The sequence below is a fragment of the Vanacampus margaritifer genome, chromosome 3, assembly GCF_051991255.1.
Source record: "Vanacampus margaritifer isolate UIUO_Vmar chromosome 3, RoL_Vmar_1.0, whole genome shotgun sequence".
Classification (NCBI taxonomy): Eukaryota; Metazoa; Chordata; class Actinopteri; order Syngnathiformes; family Syngnathidae; genus Vanacampus; species Vanacampus margaritifer.
Window position 1 is genome coordinate 4,104,162 of NC_135434.1, and position 16,166 is coordinate 4,120,327.

General features: G+C 40.0%; 1 protein-coding gene across 1 annotated transcript; it reads left to right on the forward strand.

Annotated features, from left to right (window-relative positions):
• Positions 1 to 2,106: 2,106 nt before the first annotated feature.
• mccc2 (methylcrotonyl-CoA carboxylase subunit 2) lies at positions 2,107 to 15,769 on the forward strand. Its single transcript, XM_077562219.1, has 17 exons — positions 2,107 to 2,341; positions 2,764 to 2,830; positions 3,130 to 3,214; positions 3,391 to 3,492; positions 4,140 to 4,267; positions 5,518 to 5,630; positions 5,748 to 5,861; positions 6,009 to 6,073; positions 7,114 to 7,213; positions 7,277 to 7,372; positions 7,632 to 7,704; positions 8,446 to 8,522; positions 9,432 to 9,498; positions 10,852 to 11,008; positions 11,274 to 11,388; positions 11,725 to 11,810; positions 13,481 to 15,769. Exons 1-17 carry the CDS (start codon positions 2,210 to 2,212, stop codon positions 13,596 to 13,598), a joined length of 1,695 nt encoding a protein of 564 aa, XP_077418345.1. The 5' UTR covers positions 2,107 to 2,209; the 3' UTR covers positions 13,599 to 15,769.
• The last annotated feature ends 397 nt before the right edge of the window (positions 15,770 to 16,166 follow it).

Consider the following 16,166-nt stretch of genomic DNA (forward strand, 5'->3'; position numbering starts at 1 on the left):
AGCTGTGGCGGGATTTTTACCTGGATTTGCCACCTCTGTTCCAGAAGTACAGTTTTCACATGTCCCCGTTAATAAAGATATAATGATGGCCACAGATGAAACATGAGAAGATTATTTGTACTTTCCATTCTTTCCTGCGGGAAATGGGCTTCACTTGTAAAGCACTTTTTGTCTTTTTCAATGTCAATTCATTCACACAGTGACACAATGCTTAGTGAAGCAAATATTCATGAATTCATTGTGTTTGGAGGTCCCGCTGTAGTTCTGGTTTAGTGATTTGTAGTGTTTCAGTGGCGTGGCCGTGAATGCTTGAAGTCTGACGACAGTATTCCAACATATTACCTTCCGTGTGCTTCATGGAGATACATCTATCTGAGAGCTTCACACTGTCATTTGTTATACATCTCCAAAGCATTAATTCCATGTTCACGACAGCCTATTGTATGAAGCACTCTACTCCAGCTGGCAGCTTTTCATGCCTCTACATCTATTCTGTCGATCCAGCGAGGAGGCGGTCAAAGGTCACCACAAAGCAGAACGAGCCTGACGGGCGAGAGTGGAGGATCGTGCGTTTCCTAAGAAAACAGGAGCAGCCCGTTGGAGTGGAGGTCACGGGTGCGCTGGCCGAGCGTTGGAGGAGGAATGAAGTGAACTAAAAGCTCTCGTTTGGAATGCTCTTCAGCACCACTCTGACAAATGGACGCTGCCTCTCCACGCCGCGCTCGGGTCAGAAAGGATGCTTTTTGCAGCTTTTAAGCCGACGCTGATTTCCATTTAAAAACCTCTTTAGTTCACATTTCTAAATGAGAAACAGCACGTGTGTTTAAGTGTTGCCCTTGCCTGAAAATTTCTTACAAAGGACTCCTTTTGTTTGAATCCACAAGTGGATATTAATAATGAGCCACGTTTAGCCTGCTTTACTTTCATCCATCATCATTATTATCCCAGACCATAATGATGACAACCGCTATAGAAAATGGGTAGAAGTTACTAGGTGTCAGTTTTGACTACTTCCATTGTTATTTCTTTTGGACTGAATGTAAAAAAAAAAAAAGGTGGGGGGGGGGGAGCTCAAAACAATGTCTGAATAATGTTTTCCACTTTTATAATGTGTTTTAATCATATACAATGGACCCACGTGGCATGTTTTATAACATTTACAACATTTTTATTTTTTCTAAGGTCTTTAAGATACACTTTAAAATAATACAACCGCATTTAAAATCATAGCTTGAGAGAGAGCAAGAACAATGAATAAGGCAGAAATACTGTCTTAACATTGTACCTATTTCTGTGTTTACAGAAAGCAATTCCGTTTGTTTCTCCCTCAGAACTAATAAACTTCATGTATCATATCACAATATGCTGTACATCAGTGTGAAATGAACCTACAGTCGTTACTTTCTGTACGTGGTTGATTTTAAAAATATTTTCCTTCTTTCGCTCTTCTTCCCCCCCCAAACAAAATTGTGTTAAACAATAGTGTGCCGCCATCTAGTGGCCAACAGGGGACTTACACACAAATGAAACAACAAAATTGAGATACAACTGGACAAAAATCAATCCATCCATCCATCCATCTATCAGTGAAATTCAAGACCATAAAACCGGACGCTGCATTGGAGTGGGTTTGGTTTACTGTGGCGGTAGCAATAAGCAATTTCCCCTGGATATCGCCGTTGTCTCTTCCCAAAAAAAAAAAGGGGGGGGGGTCTGTATGCTTAAAAACATTTTTAAATATGTGGGGGTGGGGATCAGCGAATCGGTCTTGACTGAGTATGCAAGGGTCCATTGTAATTAGTTTACAGGTCACGCACCAATGTAGTGCAATGATATATAACACGTTTCAGTGCATTTACTCTGACTCTGTTTGAAGGTACTGCACCCCCATCTGCTGGCAAAATATAAAAACGCAATACAAAAATGATTATAGATATGAGTGCTTTGAGTTACCAGGGTGAACACAGTAATAATTAAGCATCGTATATACCGGTTGATATACAGTCATTTTAACTTTGATTTAATTTTTGTATTTCAAAAGGAGCGTCTAAAGGCACTGCATCATACTGCCACCAGGGGGCGTTATAGCTTTCCATTGACGCGGACAACAACCAGAAAGCAAGAGCGCTGCTAGGCTAGGCTAAGCTAGCAAGAAGGGGGGGGGGAAGAAAAAAAACAACTTTCCATCGAGTCAGAAATTGGCGTCAACATGCTTCTTCAGACGGTCAAGCCGCTGCTGCTCCGTTGCAGGAGCCTCCCGTTGGCTTGCGCGAGATCGTACTACGCTGACAAAGTCGCCCGGCTCGGCTCTCAGCCTGACAAACACTCCGCTGACTTTCAGGTGAGCTACATGCTAGCGTTAAATGGCTAGTGGCAACCTTGCTAATATTCAGGAGCAGCATAATCAGGTCAAAATGTTGACTTGGGGAGTCCAAGTCTTTTAAACAATGAGTCATAAAAAAAAGAAAGAAAAAAGTGCCTAATGCGCACAAAGTACTTACAGTTGGTGATTTACTATTTTTATTCAAAATAAAACCAAACCTTCAATTATGTGTGTATCTATGATACTTTTTGTTTGTTTGCATATCTTTTAGTAATACCGTGATAATGCTGATTGCGTTTGGTAGACTTTAATCATAATGTTAATTATTTTCTCTAATATGTAGTTTGATGTGCTCGTTTTACAATAGTTGCCCACTTTTTAATACTGCGTGAACAAGAAGCCATATGACTCAACATACAAATCCAATTTTTGTCTTGCAGGAGAATTATGAGCGGATGCAAGCCCTTGTTGATGAATTGAAAAGCCGGACAGAGAAGATTAAATTAGGTGGGTGGGAATTAGTTATGCCAATTAGCATTTGTGGTACTATGGCATCAGGATGCTTATGATGTCTAAGATATTTATTAGTGTGTTGTTTGCAATTATTTCTTTTTTTTGTTTTTTTTCTTATTTGTGTCACCCCTGTATAATGATGCATGTGGGGAAAGACTTATAATAGACTAATAGAGAAAACATTGACTGAGTTTTTGTTGTATTATGAGATATGTCCTGATAGTGACTTTCATGGTGCAGTGGCATGGTCACATAAGATTTATTTGGGGGTGATTCTGTTGACGTGATTGCAGGTGGGGGAGAAAAAGCCAGAAAACTTCACACTTCTCGTGGCAAACTCTTACCCAGAGAACGTATCGACAGACTCCTGGATCCAGGGTACTGCTCCATTTCCTTGCATTCTTTTCGAACACACTTTAAAATGCAGGCTCAGTGATACACAAATATTTCCATATGAAATCTTTACATTTGTAACTTAACTCTTGATCAATTCTACTCTCTCCTTAAAAAAAGGCTACTTGTTTGCCTAACGATGTCACTTGCTTGTTCTGCAGGACTCCTTTTTTAGAATTTTCCCAGTTTGCGGCGTACGAGTTGTATGGAAAAGAGGAAGTGCCAGCAGGTGGGATGATCACTGGGATTGGACGGGTTTCTGGGTAAGTCCTCTCTGTTAGCAAACAATTACAGGCCAGTATCAAATCTTTTTTCTTTCTTTCAGTAAGAGTTTTGAAAAGGCTGTGTTTCAGCAGCTAAATTTTTTTTGTTTTGTTTTTTTAACAGTGAACAAGTGCATTTAAACAAGTGCAAGTGTATTTCAGTCAAGTTTAAGAATTAATCACACACCTGAAATTGCAATGGGCAAAGACCTTAATAATCTAACCACGTATCATGGCAGCACGTCAGTCTTGACGTTATTGGGTTCTCAGTGCTGCATTCGACAGTCGAAAAGTGGAAATCAGTTCTTGATTGGTTTTCATCTTGCTGAAAGGACAGCGATTATTTTGTGGCAGTAGGTAACTTAAATTCTAAGCAGACCAAAATTACATGTGGAGTGCACCAAGGCTCCATCGTGGGTCTTCTTCTGTTTAACATCTACATGCTTCAACTTCCTCAGATCATGAAAAAACTAAAAATAAAATTACCATAACTATGCAGCTGGCACACAGTCATACATTTTGTAGGTAACCGTAGCCGGGAATCTCCATACATCTCCATACATACAATCTCCAACCCCTTGAATGTAAAAAAATAAACAAACTTTTTCTTAATAATCAAATAAGATATGTTATTTTTTCTTAACCAGGGTTGAATGTGTCATCGTTGCCAATGATGCGACCGTAAAAGGTGGAACATACTACCCCGTTACAGTCAAGAAGCATCTTCGTGCGCAAGAAATCGCCCAGCAGAACCATTTGCCCTGCATCTACTTAGGTAAGTTTTGGAATCTCATTGAAGGCTTGGCCAAGCACAAATAAAAAGTCTCACCTCCCACATGGGCCCAACAAATTCTGTTAGCAGTTGCTTTGTAAAACTGACTCTGGAAAAAAAAAACTTCAGTTTTTACATCTGAGAGTGAAATTGGATAAAGCAGGCTCAAGTATTCTTGATAGCATCTCTTGTGGCATATCAATATGCGGATTGGACAGCATAATTATGGCACAGTTGTGCCTTTGGTTCCCCACATTAAAAAGCTACTCTCCAATGTGCAGTTTTTATATATTGAACCCAAACTTCAGCTGTGAGGCAGACACCAAAAGGGAAAATATTTGTGTGGACTGATGAAATGGAAACGCTTAATAAAAGGCTTTATTTATTTACTATTGAGTAAATACTGTCAGGTTCAGTCAACCTAGAACATTTAATAAACAACAGACAAAGACGGAAGACAAGAGACTTCGATTATTTTTTGCTGGCGAGGAGAACGGACAGAGATATGCACAGTTACAATCTCCTACCGCTCTGAAGCACCTTCTGTCGAACCCTCTCTTTTTTTTTATTTCTGTTAGGGCGGGCCCTGGTTACACAGTGGGTGCTGCTCTAAAGCTTGGGGGAACACACATGAGTCATTGTGCAGATAATAATTTAAAAATACAGACGAGTCTTTCTTCGGCGCTGAAAGTTTCAACAGTCAAAGTTCAACAGTTCATCCGCAAATTGTTTCAGCCGCTATCTTGTGATAAGGGCACAGTTCCTGTTTTGCAGCTGCAAGAGCATGAGTCATGCTTTGCAATACCATAAGAGTAAATATGGGATAACTTATGTACATTTATTCTAACAATTACCATACTAAGTGAGCTCACTTAGCTGCCAAGCGGTTCCAATACAGTTCAAGCTGAAATGTACAAGTATAGTCCTCTCAAGTATGCACTTTCTCCTGCAATGGCACAAAGTAGTTTGTGGTTCAATACAGAATAATACAATAATGTGGAGCCACGTGTTTCCAGGTAAGAACACCAGGGGTCGCCATTGTTCTGTTGTAGTGAGTTTGCCTATGAGGGAGGGTCAACCGCCAGGTGTGCGGCTGTTTGTAATTGTCCAGTTCAGTCGCATTCGGCTGCGCTTGGTGTGCGGCGGGCCTGAGTGGGTTTGCGGTGATAAAAAAAAAAAAAAAACTGCATCATTTGCAAACTGCATCACCACGTCTGCATCATTTGCTCACAATCTGACCTTGATGTTTTCAGTGGACTCGGGAGGCGCCAATCTTCCCAGACAGGCAGACGTCTTTCCCGACAGAGATCATTTTGGGCGTATTTTCTACAACCAGGCCAGGCTGTCATCAGAGGGAATAGCTCAGGTAATACTGCAGCTCTTCTGATGTTATTGAAAATGTTTCACTTCAAGATTTATTTATTTTTTTTGTGCTCAACTTCATGAATAGCGCTTTTGAAAATGCTACCTTTTTATCTCCGAGATTGCCGTGGTGATGGGCTCCTGCACCGCTGGTGGAGCGTACGTCCCCGCTATGGCAGATGAAAGCATCATCGTCAGGAAGCAAGGGACTATTTTCCTCGGTGGACCTCCGCTGGTACTTGAAGTTTCTTTTTCAACGACAAAATTGTCACCTGCAATGGTTGCCGTCGTCAGATTGCCTCTAATGGTCGCTGGTACCGATGACAGGCTGTGATTTGTTGCCAAAACTTAGTAGGGTAATCTTTTGCTTGTGTCTTGTCAGGTCAAAGCTGCTACTGGAGAGCAAGTTTCTGCTGAGGACCTCGGAGGTGCCGATCTACACTGCAGGTTTTAAAAATTATTATTTTTTACCTAGTTTACATTTGTGATGCCAGATTTTAAGTTTATATAGTTTTAGGAACATTTCATTGAAGCCCTAGAAACTTTGGTTTACCATCTTGCTATGGTTATCTTTATAATGCCATGAAAAGACTTTAACTCTTTGACTGCCAGACGTTTTCAGAAAAGGGATGCCGTGGGTGCCAGCCGATTTAAGCATTTTTGACTGATCTTTCAAGGTCCACAGAAAATGTTGTGTTTGGACTATGGAAACACACATACTACCAAATGAAAGATTGGACTCTCATCTTTCATCAAAAAAAGAAAGTTTGTTTCTACCTTATTCCGTTTTTCAGTAATCAACAATAGAAAATGGTTAGTTTCACCTCTGTTTTGAGAAAAAAAAAAAAACGTCTTTTAACGTCTTTGGCACTCATCCATAGGGTTTTACTAAACGTTATTTAGCGTTTTTGGCAGTCAAAGAGTTAAAATAAATAAATAATAACAATAATTGTTATGATAATAATAAAAATTATTATTATTATAATTATAATAATTAGTACTATAGTGCCAGGAAAAGCCTTTAAAATAAAGAATAAAATAATAACAATAATTGTTATAATAATAATACTAATAATAATTATTACTATTATTATTATTAATATAATAATAATACAATTATAATTATAATAATGTTAGAATAATCATACTATAATAATAAAATAATAATAATTAGTATTATAATTATAATAATTAGTATTATAGTGCCATGAAAAGCCTTTAAAATGAAATAAATAAATAACTATAATAATAATATTTTTATTATAGTAACAATAATAATTATTGTTATTATTATAATAATGATAATTATTATAATTATAAAAAAATAATAATTATTATTATTATAGATCATCAAACAAATGTAAACATCTTGCAAAGATGACCTGATGTTGTCATTACGCATAATTGTTTGTTTTAGTGCATTAAAAAAATGCATTCTACTCAATCTACTGTCAAGTACCTCTGTGATGGATTTCCGTATTCCGCAGGAAGTCCGGTGTGACGGACCATTACGCTTTAGACGACAACCACGCTCTTCATTTAGCGCGCAAGGCCGTACGGAGCCTCAATTACAAGAAAAATCTTGACGTAAGTCCAGATATTGTCAGTCGCGTGGCGTGCGAGACAAGCTGACGTTGTCGCGCCGTTCAGGTTACCACGGAAGCCACCGAAGCGCCTCTTTACCCTGCAGACGAACTCTACGGCATCGTTGGAGACAATCTCAAACGGAACTTTGACGTCAGAGAGGTACATTGACGAGTCACGGCTGCGTTTTTTTTTTTCGGACATGTCGTTGCACATTTGCATTTTTATTCCTATTTCCAAGTGGAAAATTTGAGCATCTCTCAATTTCTTTTTGGTCCCTAGCTTCAACATTCAAACCTTTAACCTTATGGTGGCAAATTCAAGTCTTTCCACACCACAATTTTTTGTTGCTGATGAATTGTTCACTATTTGCCATTTTGATCTCTCAGCATGCACACACGATATGTTTTTTGGTTTGTAGGTCATTGCCAGAATCGTTGACGGGAGTAAATTTGATGAATTCAAAGCATTTTATGGGGACACGCTTGTGACAGGTATGTTCCAAAAATTACATTTGACTATACTTGATCATTATTTCAACGAGGTGTCACTGATAGTCAAGTTATCTCTAATTATATTGTATAGTGCAGAGGTGGGCAATCTCGGTCCTCGAGGGCCGGAGTCCTGCAGGTTTTGTAGGTTTCTCACTTCCAACACAAGCTGATTCCAATCAACAGGATCGTTATCAGGCTTATGCAGAGCTTGCTGATGAGCTGATCATATATCAGCTGTGTTGGAGAAGGGCAACACGCAAAACCTGCAGGACTGCGGCCCTCGATGCCCACCTCTGGTATAGTGGGACGTTTTGTGTGCGCAGATCACGTTTTGTGTGTTTGCGGGGTTTTGGCATGATTTTAACTCCATAGGATTGTTTCAGTGAAAATGGCTTGGAGTGAATGAGTTAATAGCGCTGTCAACGGTAAAGCTTTAACTCATAATTTAAAACTTTAACTTTGACAGCACTAATAATTAAATAAAATATGCATACAAAACCGATGAAGCAGTTTTGGTTTTAGTTTCCCCAAATTGCAGACTTTGCTATTTGAAAACTCTCATTTCAATGTTGATTTGAATTCGACGGATTGTTCAGCCCAAGTTGGTTTCCCACTCAGTGACGTTTGAATGAAAAGGATACAGATAGAAAATGGATGACTAGCTCCATGAAAGAATGATTTATTTTTAATGGAATCCACAGCCTGTATTACTATCATTTGATTCTGAATATTTCCCTGCAGGATTTTCCAGAATTTTCGGTTACCCCGTCGGAATAATCGGCAACAACGGAGTGCTGTTTTCAGAATCTGCCAAAAAGGTACAATATTGTTTGTCAATTGTAAGCGGGCTCCGCAGCTCCCATCACGTCGAAAGTTTTTCAAAGCGTGAGACCGCAGTGTTCTTCAAGTGTCAAGGACTTAAATGCATTAGCCGAGTAAGCCCCCCCCCCCCCCCCCTCCCGCGGGAATATGAGCTGCCTTCCAACAATGAATACCAATATTCCTCTCATGAGACTGCCTCGTCCTAATAGAAGATTTGTTCTGACCCTTTTTAGTGGTACAATAAGCTCTCTAATTGCGTTTGTCTGGGGCTCGCGCTCCTGAGCGGCCCCGAATGCTATCGTAATAGCCTCGCTTTTGAAAGCCACGGAGCATTTTCATTCAACGTCCTTCACTTAATTTGCCAGGCTATTCTGCCGTGAACAGAGCTGAACTGTCACCGCCCTTTAAATGGACAAGGTGGCGAATGTGTCATTATAGACTCGTACGCTTCTCACAATTGGCGTTCGATTTGAGGGGGGGGGAGGTTTGCGAGGGGGGGGGGGGGGGGGAGAAAAAGTGTGATTCATTTTCCCCGTCTCGGTGTGAAAGTGCGAACGTTGGGTGTTTTATCAGCGTGATTGCTGTTGAATGCGACGAGCGACGTGCTTCAAATGTGCTCGCCAAGCACATCCGAGGAAAATCAATACCGCGCCCGCATTTGAAGACGCGCTGTCATCGCCGAAAATGCGGCCGGCCTTCTGCCGTGCTAAATGCTTCACTCTGAGCTGTTTGTGTTTTTGCAAAAGCAACGATTGGATCCATGCTGTTGGAAAGTGACGTGACTGATAATTAGTCTTCCACTTTGTTTACACGTTCTAATTAGAAGAGCGCCTCGAAAGAAAGACGTTAAGAGCATGTCTGGACACTTCTTTTGTGAATTGACTCCAACCACTTCTGTTTTTTAGGGCACACATTTCATCGAGTTATGTTGTCAACGAAACATTCCACTTATTTTCCTGCAAAACATAACAGGTGAGCTGCATCCAGGGTTATTATAGTTTTGGAATTTTCATTTTTGTTAGTTTTTATTTGTTTTGAGGTTTGTTTGTTTTTATTTTAGTTTTCAGTGTGGTTCTGTTTTTAATTTTTTTTAGTTCGTTTAAAAATGCTTAGTTTTAGTAACACATTTCTTACCCAGCGTTGCATTTTGTCTGAGTTAAATGAAAAAGCAGGCAAATTTGTCGCCTAGGAGCGACGTCATCTGAAGGTGCTTTTCTATTGGCTGCTGCTAGATGACATCACTTCTGTGTGACACACTTTCAAACGTCTTTATTCCAGTTAATATCGAAATAAGTATACTTGAAATCATCCCTAAAGGGTCATGTTTTAAATTAATTTCCAAAGACTAAATTGAAGGACATTTTCGCTATAATTATAGTTAACTTTGTAAACATAAAATGTTGTTTCAGTTAGTTTTTGTTTTTTAAAACTCATTCACTGCCATTGACGCCTAATTTTTAATAATCTTTTCTTTTTTTTACATCGTGAGTTAACGAGTGAAATCACGCGATTTGTTACAATTAATTTTAATCACCTGACGCCCCTAATTTGTAATAATTTTTTCTTCTTCTTTTTTTGATAAAAAAAAAAAGATTAAAATAAAATAATTTTTTGACGTTTATAGCCGTCAATGACAATTAAAAAATTGGAGCGTCAGGCGATTATAATTTTAATTGCATGACTTCAATAGTTAACTCACGATTAATCACAAATTTTATATCTGTTCTAAATGTACAATAAAAAAAAAATCGCGGTTTTCATTCTCTCTCATTAAACTTATATTCGAAGTAGTTCAAATTAATTTTTGACGTCAATAGCCATCAATGTGAGTGAATGAGTTAAAAAGCGTTTTCGTATTTATTTCATTCCGTTAAGGGAATTGTTTTTGGAATTTCAGTTTTCGTTTTTTCGTTTTGTTTTCGTGAACTAAAATAACCTTGGTGGGGACCTGCTCGTGTGGCTTCGTAAGTGGCTGCGTTCACATCGTCGTCGTGGTTACTGAGGTCAGGCACACCTGACCTAATCAGTTTGTCCAATCAGGAAAGACAGGAAATGAAGGAGTGGTGCTGAGTTCAGGAAGTAGTGGATTTGTGCAAAGAGCCCATTTTGATATAGGTGGTGCAAATATTTGTATTTCATTTTATTTATTTATTACCATTTTTTTCTTCCTGAAAGTCATTTTAAAAGAGCGATTTTTTTTTTTTAACTGATTAAAAAAATGTCATACTTAACAATCAATGAAAATTTTTTCACTTTTTCAGGACGTGCATATTTTGTGGCAAAATGTCCAATGAATTTTTATTTGACATGTGACTTCCCTGTAAGGTTTCATGGTGGGCAGAGAGTATGAAGCCGGCGGTATTGCCAAGGACGGCGCCAAGATGGTCACTGCTGTCGCCTGCGCTAACGTCCCCAAGATGACTGTTATCATCGGCGGCTCTTACGGGGCAGGCAACTACGGCATGTGCGGGCGAGCCTACAGGTAGGACGACCGCCGAGTCTGCTGCTGTTGTTGTGCCGTAAAATAACAATCATTTGGCTTGTTAGGAGATGAACGACTTGCTTTGTTAGTTCTTTGTTGACGTTCCTTTCTTGCAGTCGACAAATAGTGCTTTCAGACTTGGCTTGCCGGCAATTTTCACTCCAGGCTTTCTAAAATCACATTTTGTGCGTTTTGCTATTGTCCATTACTGCCGTCATCGTCGGACGGACTGACTGACAGAGTGCCTGCCTATCTCCTTCCGCAGCCCCCGATTCCTGTACATGTGGCCTAATTCCAGGATCTCCGTCATGGGCGGAGAACAGGCCGCCACCGTCCTGGCCACCATCACCAAGGATCAGCGAGCCCGAGAGGGGAAGGAGGTAACAAAAGGCTACTCAGGATATCCTGCCAAAGGCATAAACATAACGCGTTGACACTTTTTATTTCAAGATCACCATGACTTAATGTCGTAATGATTCTGATTAGCGCTGTCGTCGGCTGCAATTAAAACGTGTTAGATGTCCTGCGGGGGGATGTGGCCAGAGCTTTAATAGCTGCAAAATGACACCTCAGCTTGGTTCTGATAATTAAGATGATTAGACCTTTTACAATGTGCACACAATGGGGCGATGCATGAAAACCTAATGTCCGCTTTTTAAAATTTTTATTATTTGGACCTCTTAGCCACAATCTCATCATTTTTGACCTCTCAAAAGTTCTCAGCAGAGCAGGAAGCCGCCATGAAGGAACCAATAGTGCGGCGATTTGAAGAAGAAGGAAGTCCCTACTACTCCAGTGCTAGGTGACGTTGCCCATTTTGTGTTATCTGTACGGGCACTTTGCAGTTACAGCGGAACCTCCAAAATCAAATGTACGTCATCTGGCGGTCAATCTCTCCAATTCGTTATCATCTCAATTTATCATCGCACAATACATATCGATAATCATGCTCAAAGATGTACATTAAAATAGAAATCTACAGCCGTTGCTTTCTGTAGGAGTAAAAAGCAGGGTGTGAGAAGATTCAATCAAAATGAGACAAAGCTTGAAATTCTTCCTGTTTTCACTTTTTACTCTTCTTCTTTCATATCATTACAGTGGTAACTTTGGATTTTGAACGTCTCGGAACTCGTGCAATTCGGACTTCGGCCAAAAAATCGGAGTTAAAAAATGAAAAAGGTTAAGCCGAACATACCTTGAAAACGGGAAGCCGAGCAATGCCGAATGCTCACGTTGCGGTAGTTGAGACGATACACTGCTCATTTCCAGTCAGATTGTGAATACTCCCGGAGGTACTCCGTACTTGCATTTAGATTTTTCCACGATAATTTGCTCCGCCATGGGCCCAAAGAAAGACAACAATGCCAGTGGCAGCAAAGAAAAACATAGAGTGCTACGAACCACAGTGGAATTAGGAAGAAGATTATCGCGCCCGTTGTAACTACCGTGACTACTTCTGTAAATACTGGCATGAGGACCCCTTCTAAGCTGTTCAACAACATGCCTGACGTTAAACAACGCACACAAGGACCACTTAGTAGTCTAACAATATGCCCAATGTAAAATACACAAACTCAGCACTGAACTAAAAGCTAGCATTAAGATAGCATTTATCATCCACTGATGCCATCACACCACAACAAAAAAGGTAAGGTATTTTTATTGTTTAAATACTGTACTGTACTGTAAATGTAAAAAACATAAATAGAAATTAAAATAGGAATTTTCAGTTTTTGGAGCTTGGAAACGGATTAATTGGATTTACATTATTTCCTAAGGGAAATTTATTTTCGGAGGTTGAACAATTTGGACTTTGCACTTCACAGGAACGAATTTTGTTCAAACTCCAAGGTACCACTGTACAGCCAAAATAAACAAAACAATGGGAAAAAAAGTCTGTCTATCTATCTATATATCTATCGTAGGCAAAGCTATCTATGCTAAGCTATCTCGGCTATCTATGCTAAACTATCTATGCTAAGCTATCTCGGTTAGCTATGCTAAGCTATCTCGGCTAGCTATGCTAAGCTATCTCGGCTATCTATACTAATCTATCTCGGCTATCTATGCTAATCTATCTATGCTAAGCTATTTTACCTAGCTAACCTATTTGAGCTTTCTCATTGAACATACACTTGACTTTGGAGGTTCCACTTTCAATGGACTTGCTTTGAGTGCAGGTGATATAAAGTCTACACACTCCTGTTCAAATGACAAAAAAATAGAAGAAAAATCATTTAAAAACTTTTCCACCATTATGTTCTTGATATCCTGTACAACTCAATTGTGTGTGTGTGGGGGGGGGAGAAACATTTTTGAGAGGGGAAGTAAAATTAAACACCTGAGATAATGTGCTAGCACAAGTGCGCACACCCTCATAACTAGGGACGTGGCTGTGTGTGGACTTTATCACGGTTCATGAGTAAGCATCAGCGTCGTCTTAACGTGATGATGCTTCATGTTTCCCCCCAGACTGTGGGATGACGGAATTATTGATCCTGCTGACACTCGCCTGGTGTTGGGACTGAGTCTGAGTGCCTCACTTAACGCACCAACGCAGAAGACCCGTTTTGGAGTGTTCCGAATGTGATGCGCTCATCTCGGACATGCACATACTTGACGTAGTCTTTTTGATCTCACGTTCTGTCGCACAAAAACAGGAGCGCAACCACAGTAGCAGAATATTGTTTATATTTTGGTGATTGGATTATGTACTGACAGGTTATTAAGGGCCAGTGTGAACCCTGTGCCTTAACTGTTACAATTTGTATACGACTCTGTCCTTTAACTATCATAAATTGTCTAAACCAAATGAGACATGAGATGAATTTTCTTCAGGGGCATCACCGGCTACATTTTGATGGATTATCACATGGGGGCGCTGTTGAGACATAAAATATCTCCTTGAAGGAAAAACGCTGCGGTTAAAAGTGTTTTAAGGGTTTGAGTATTGACAGTTGCATTGTGGAAACTTCAAAACAAATGTTTGGAGAACAGGGACCCAGGTGGGTTTGTTTTACCGTCAATCCCAACCATCTGTTCTCTCTTGATGTTCAAATATTGTGTCCTAACGGGAACGAATCGGATGCCATGAAATGAGGCGATGTGTTCCAAAGCTTGGTCCCCGCACGGTCAGCTTATTTGTTGAATTTAAAACGATAACGTCACAGTAATGACTTTTTCTTTCTTTCTTCTTTTTCTTCCATAACGTAATAGTTGATACAATAGTGTATTTCTGTTAAAAACTACAGCGTGCTGGCTTTGCTGCTTCACTCTCAGGCTGTTGACAACAGAAAAAACATTTTTTTTTTTGTTACATTGTGGGGCTAACATTTTTGTGATTTCACAGAGCTGTGGGGCCATTTTGCTGGGGTAGGCAGTCATTTTTGATGGTTAGGGGAAGGGGCTAGGAAACGCATTATGTCAATGAGATGGCCCTACAAAGATAGTAAAACAAACGTGTGTGCGTGTAACCCACACACCGCCTCCTCGAGCATCTGCAGCAATTTTAAAGCCCTTTTACCGGCCCTCCCCTCTTCCTTCAAATAACCCTGAAGGGGGGCATTGAAAATGGATGAGGCTGAAAAGTTTCACATTTATGGAAATTGCAAAAGTTGACACAATTGAAAGATGACCGGGGGGGGGTTGCTAGGCTGGCCTTGCATGTGTCGCATGCGTTTCCTAATGAAATGGAGTGAAAATGTTTTCACTTCTGTAAAATTGGACTCAATCTCGTTCACTTAAGCTGTCTCGCTCGCCCTTTTGCAAACCGAGAGACACGTCCAGCGTGTTGTCCTCAACCTAAGCCAGCCCCTGCAGTGAAAGCGAACAGGATAAGTGGTATAGAAAATGGATGGCTGGCGTTTTAGTTCCATCTCCGCCGACCCATGATTCACCCCTCCATTTATTTTTTTTTCGCTGGCTAGTTTTTGCAGAATCCCGCTGACAGGAGAGCGATTACAGAACGGCACCATTTACCAAGTCCGAGACAAATCCTACCCCAATTCTTACAGCTCCTTCTTTGACCATTACTTCATCCCTCCGCTAAGTTTTAATCACCGGAGAGGCGGCGCGAGAGCAGCAGCTTTCATCCTTAGCCGAGAAATGTGCTCATATTTGCTTGCTTAAGTGTGCAGTGCCATGTTTAATAGATGCCCCCTCGGTTCAGCCGCTTGTTCGCTCCTTGACAGAATCTGCTCAGGACAATTATGACTCATATTGAAGTCGGCCAGCAGCAGCCTAAAAATAATCTTGACTGCAATTCTGAGTCAATGTTCACTTCTTGGAGAGTGCGCGATTGTTGCTCAATCCTTTCACCTGTGGCTTTTCCCGCCACGGTTTACACTCTCACCTCATCGAGTTCTCATTATTTGCCATGTTGGTACTCCACGAAAACAGTTCGAACCTAAAGCAACTTATAATCATGCTGAACTTGGTCACCAGCCAATCAGAGCACACGTTGTATACGTATTGATTCAGTATACACCCGCCACACAATGTAACGGGATCCCTCACAAACACAACTCGTCATTGGTCCAAATGTGTTGTGAGTCAGTGTTGTGAGTGACTTCAGTTTCCTGTCAAGAAAATGTTGTGGTTTCAACTGTCTCAACAATCAATGCTTTCGCTTAGCGTGATGAAGCCTGTAATGAACTTGTCAGTGTGTCATCCTACTGTCGTCATCAGTGATAGAAAACATGTAAAGCATCACTAGCCAATGTTTTTCATATATTTTCTCTTATTAAAATGACTTTACATGTGCCCACTGCCTACCAATTGACTGGTGACTTGTCCAATGCCTCACCAATCAAGAAGTCATGATTAACATCTCACTACATTATTATTGTTGTTGTCATAGAAAGAAAAAAAATCATGTATTTTATATTCGTGTAATTTTGCAGCTATTGACAATTCTAAACATTTGTAATATTTCCAGTCAAATGGAATTTCATCTTATTTTGAAATAAAAAAAATAATCCTCTCGTATCAAACTACAAGAGTCCAAAATCCAATGCTTTTCAATGAGAGCGTCATTTAAGATTAAGACCGCCATTTTGACTTGTGACGTAAACTTGGAATTGTCAATACAGTATATAATTTAAATAAACTTTTTTTTGTCAAATCTACTCATCACAACATCCCTTAAGTAGATCTTAAA

Coding starts and splice junctions, on each gene's coding strand:
- mccc2 (XM_077562219.1), top strand. CDS start 2,210: ATGCTTCTTCAGACGGTCAAGCCGCTGCTGCTCCGTTGCAGGAGCCTC. Junction 11,389..11,724: donor GAGCCCGAGAGGGGAAGGAG/GTAACAAAAGGC, acceptor ACCTCTCAAAAG/TTCTCAGCAGAGCAGGAAGC. Junction 11,811..13,480: donor CCCTACTACTCCAGTGCTAG/GTGACGTTGCCC, acceptor GTTTCCCCCCAG/ACTGTGGGATGACGGAATTA.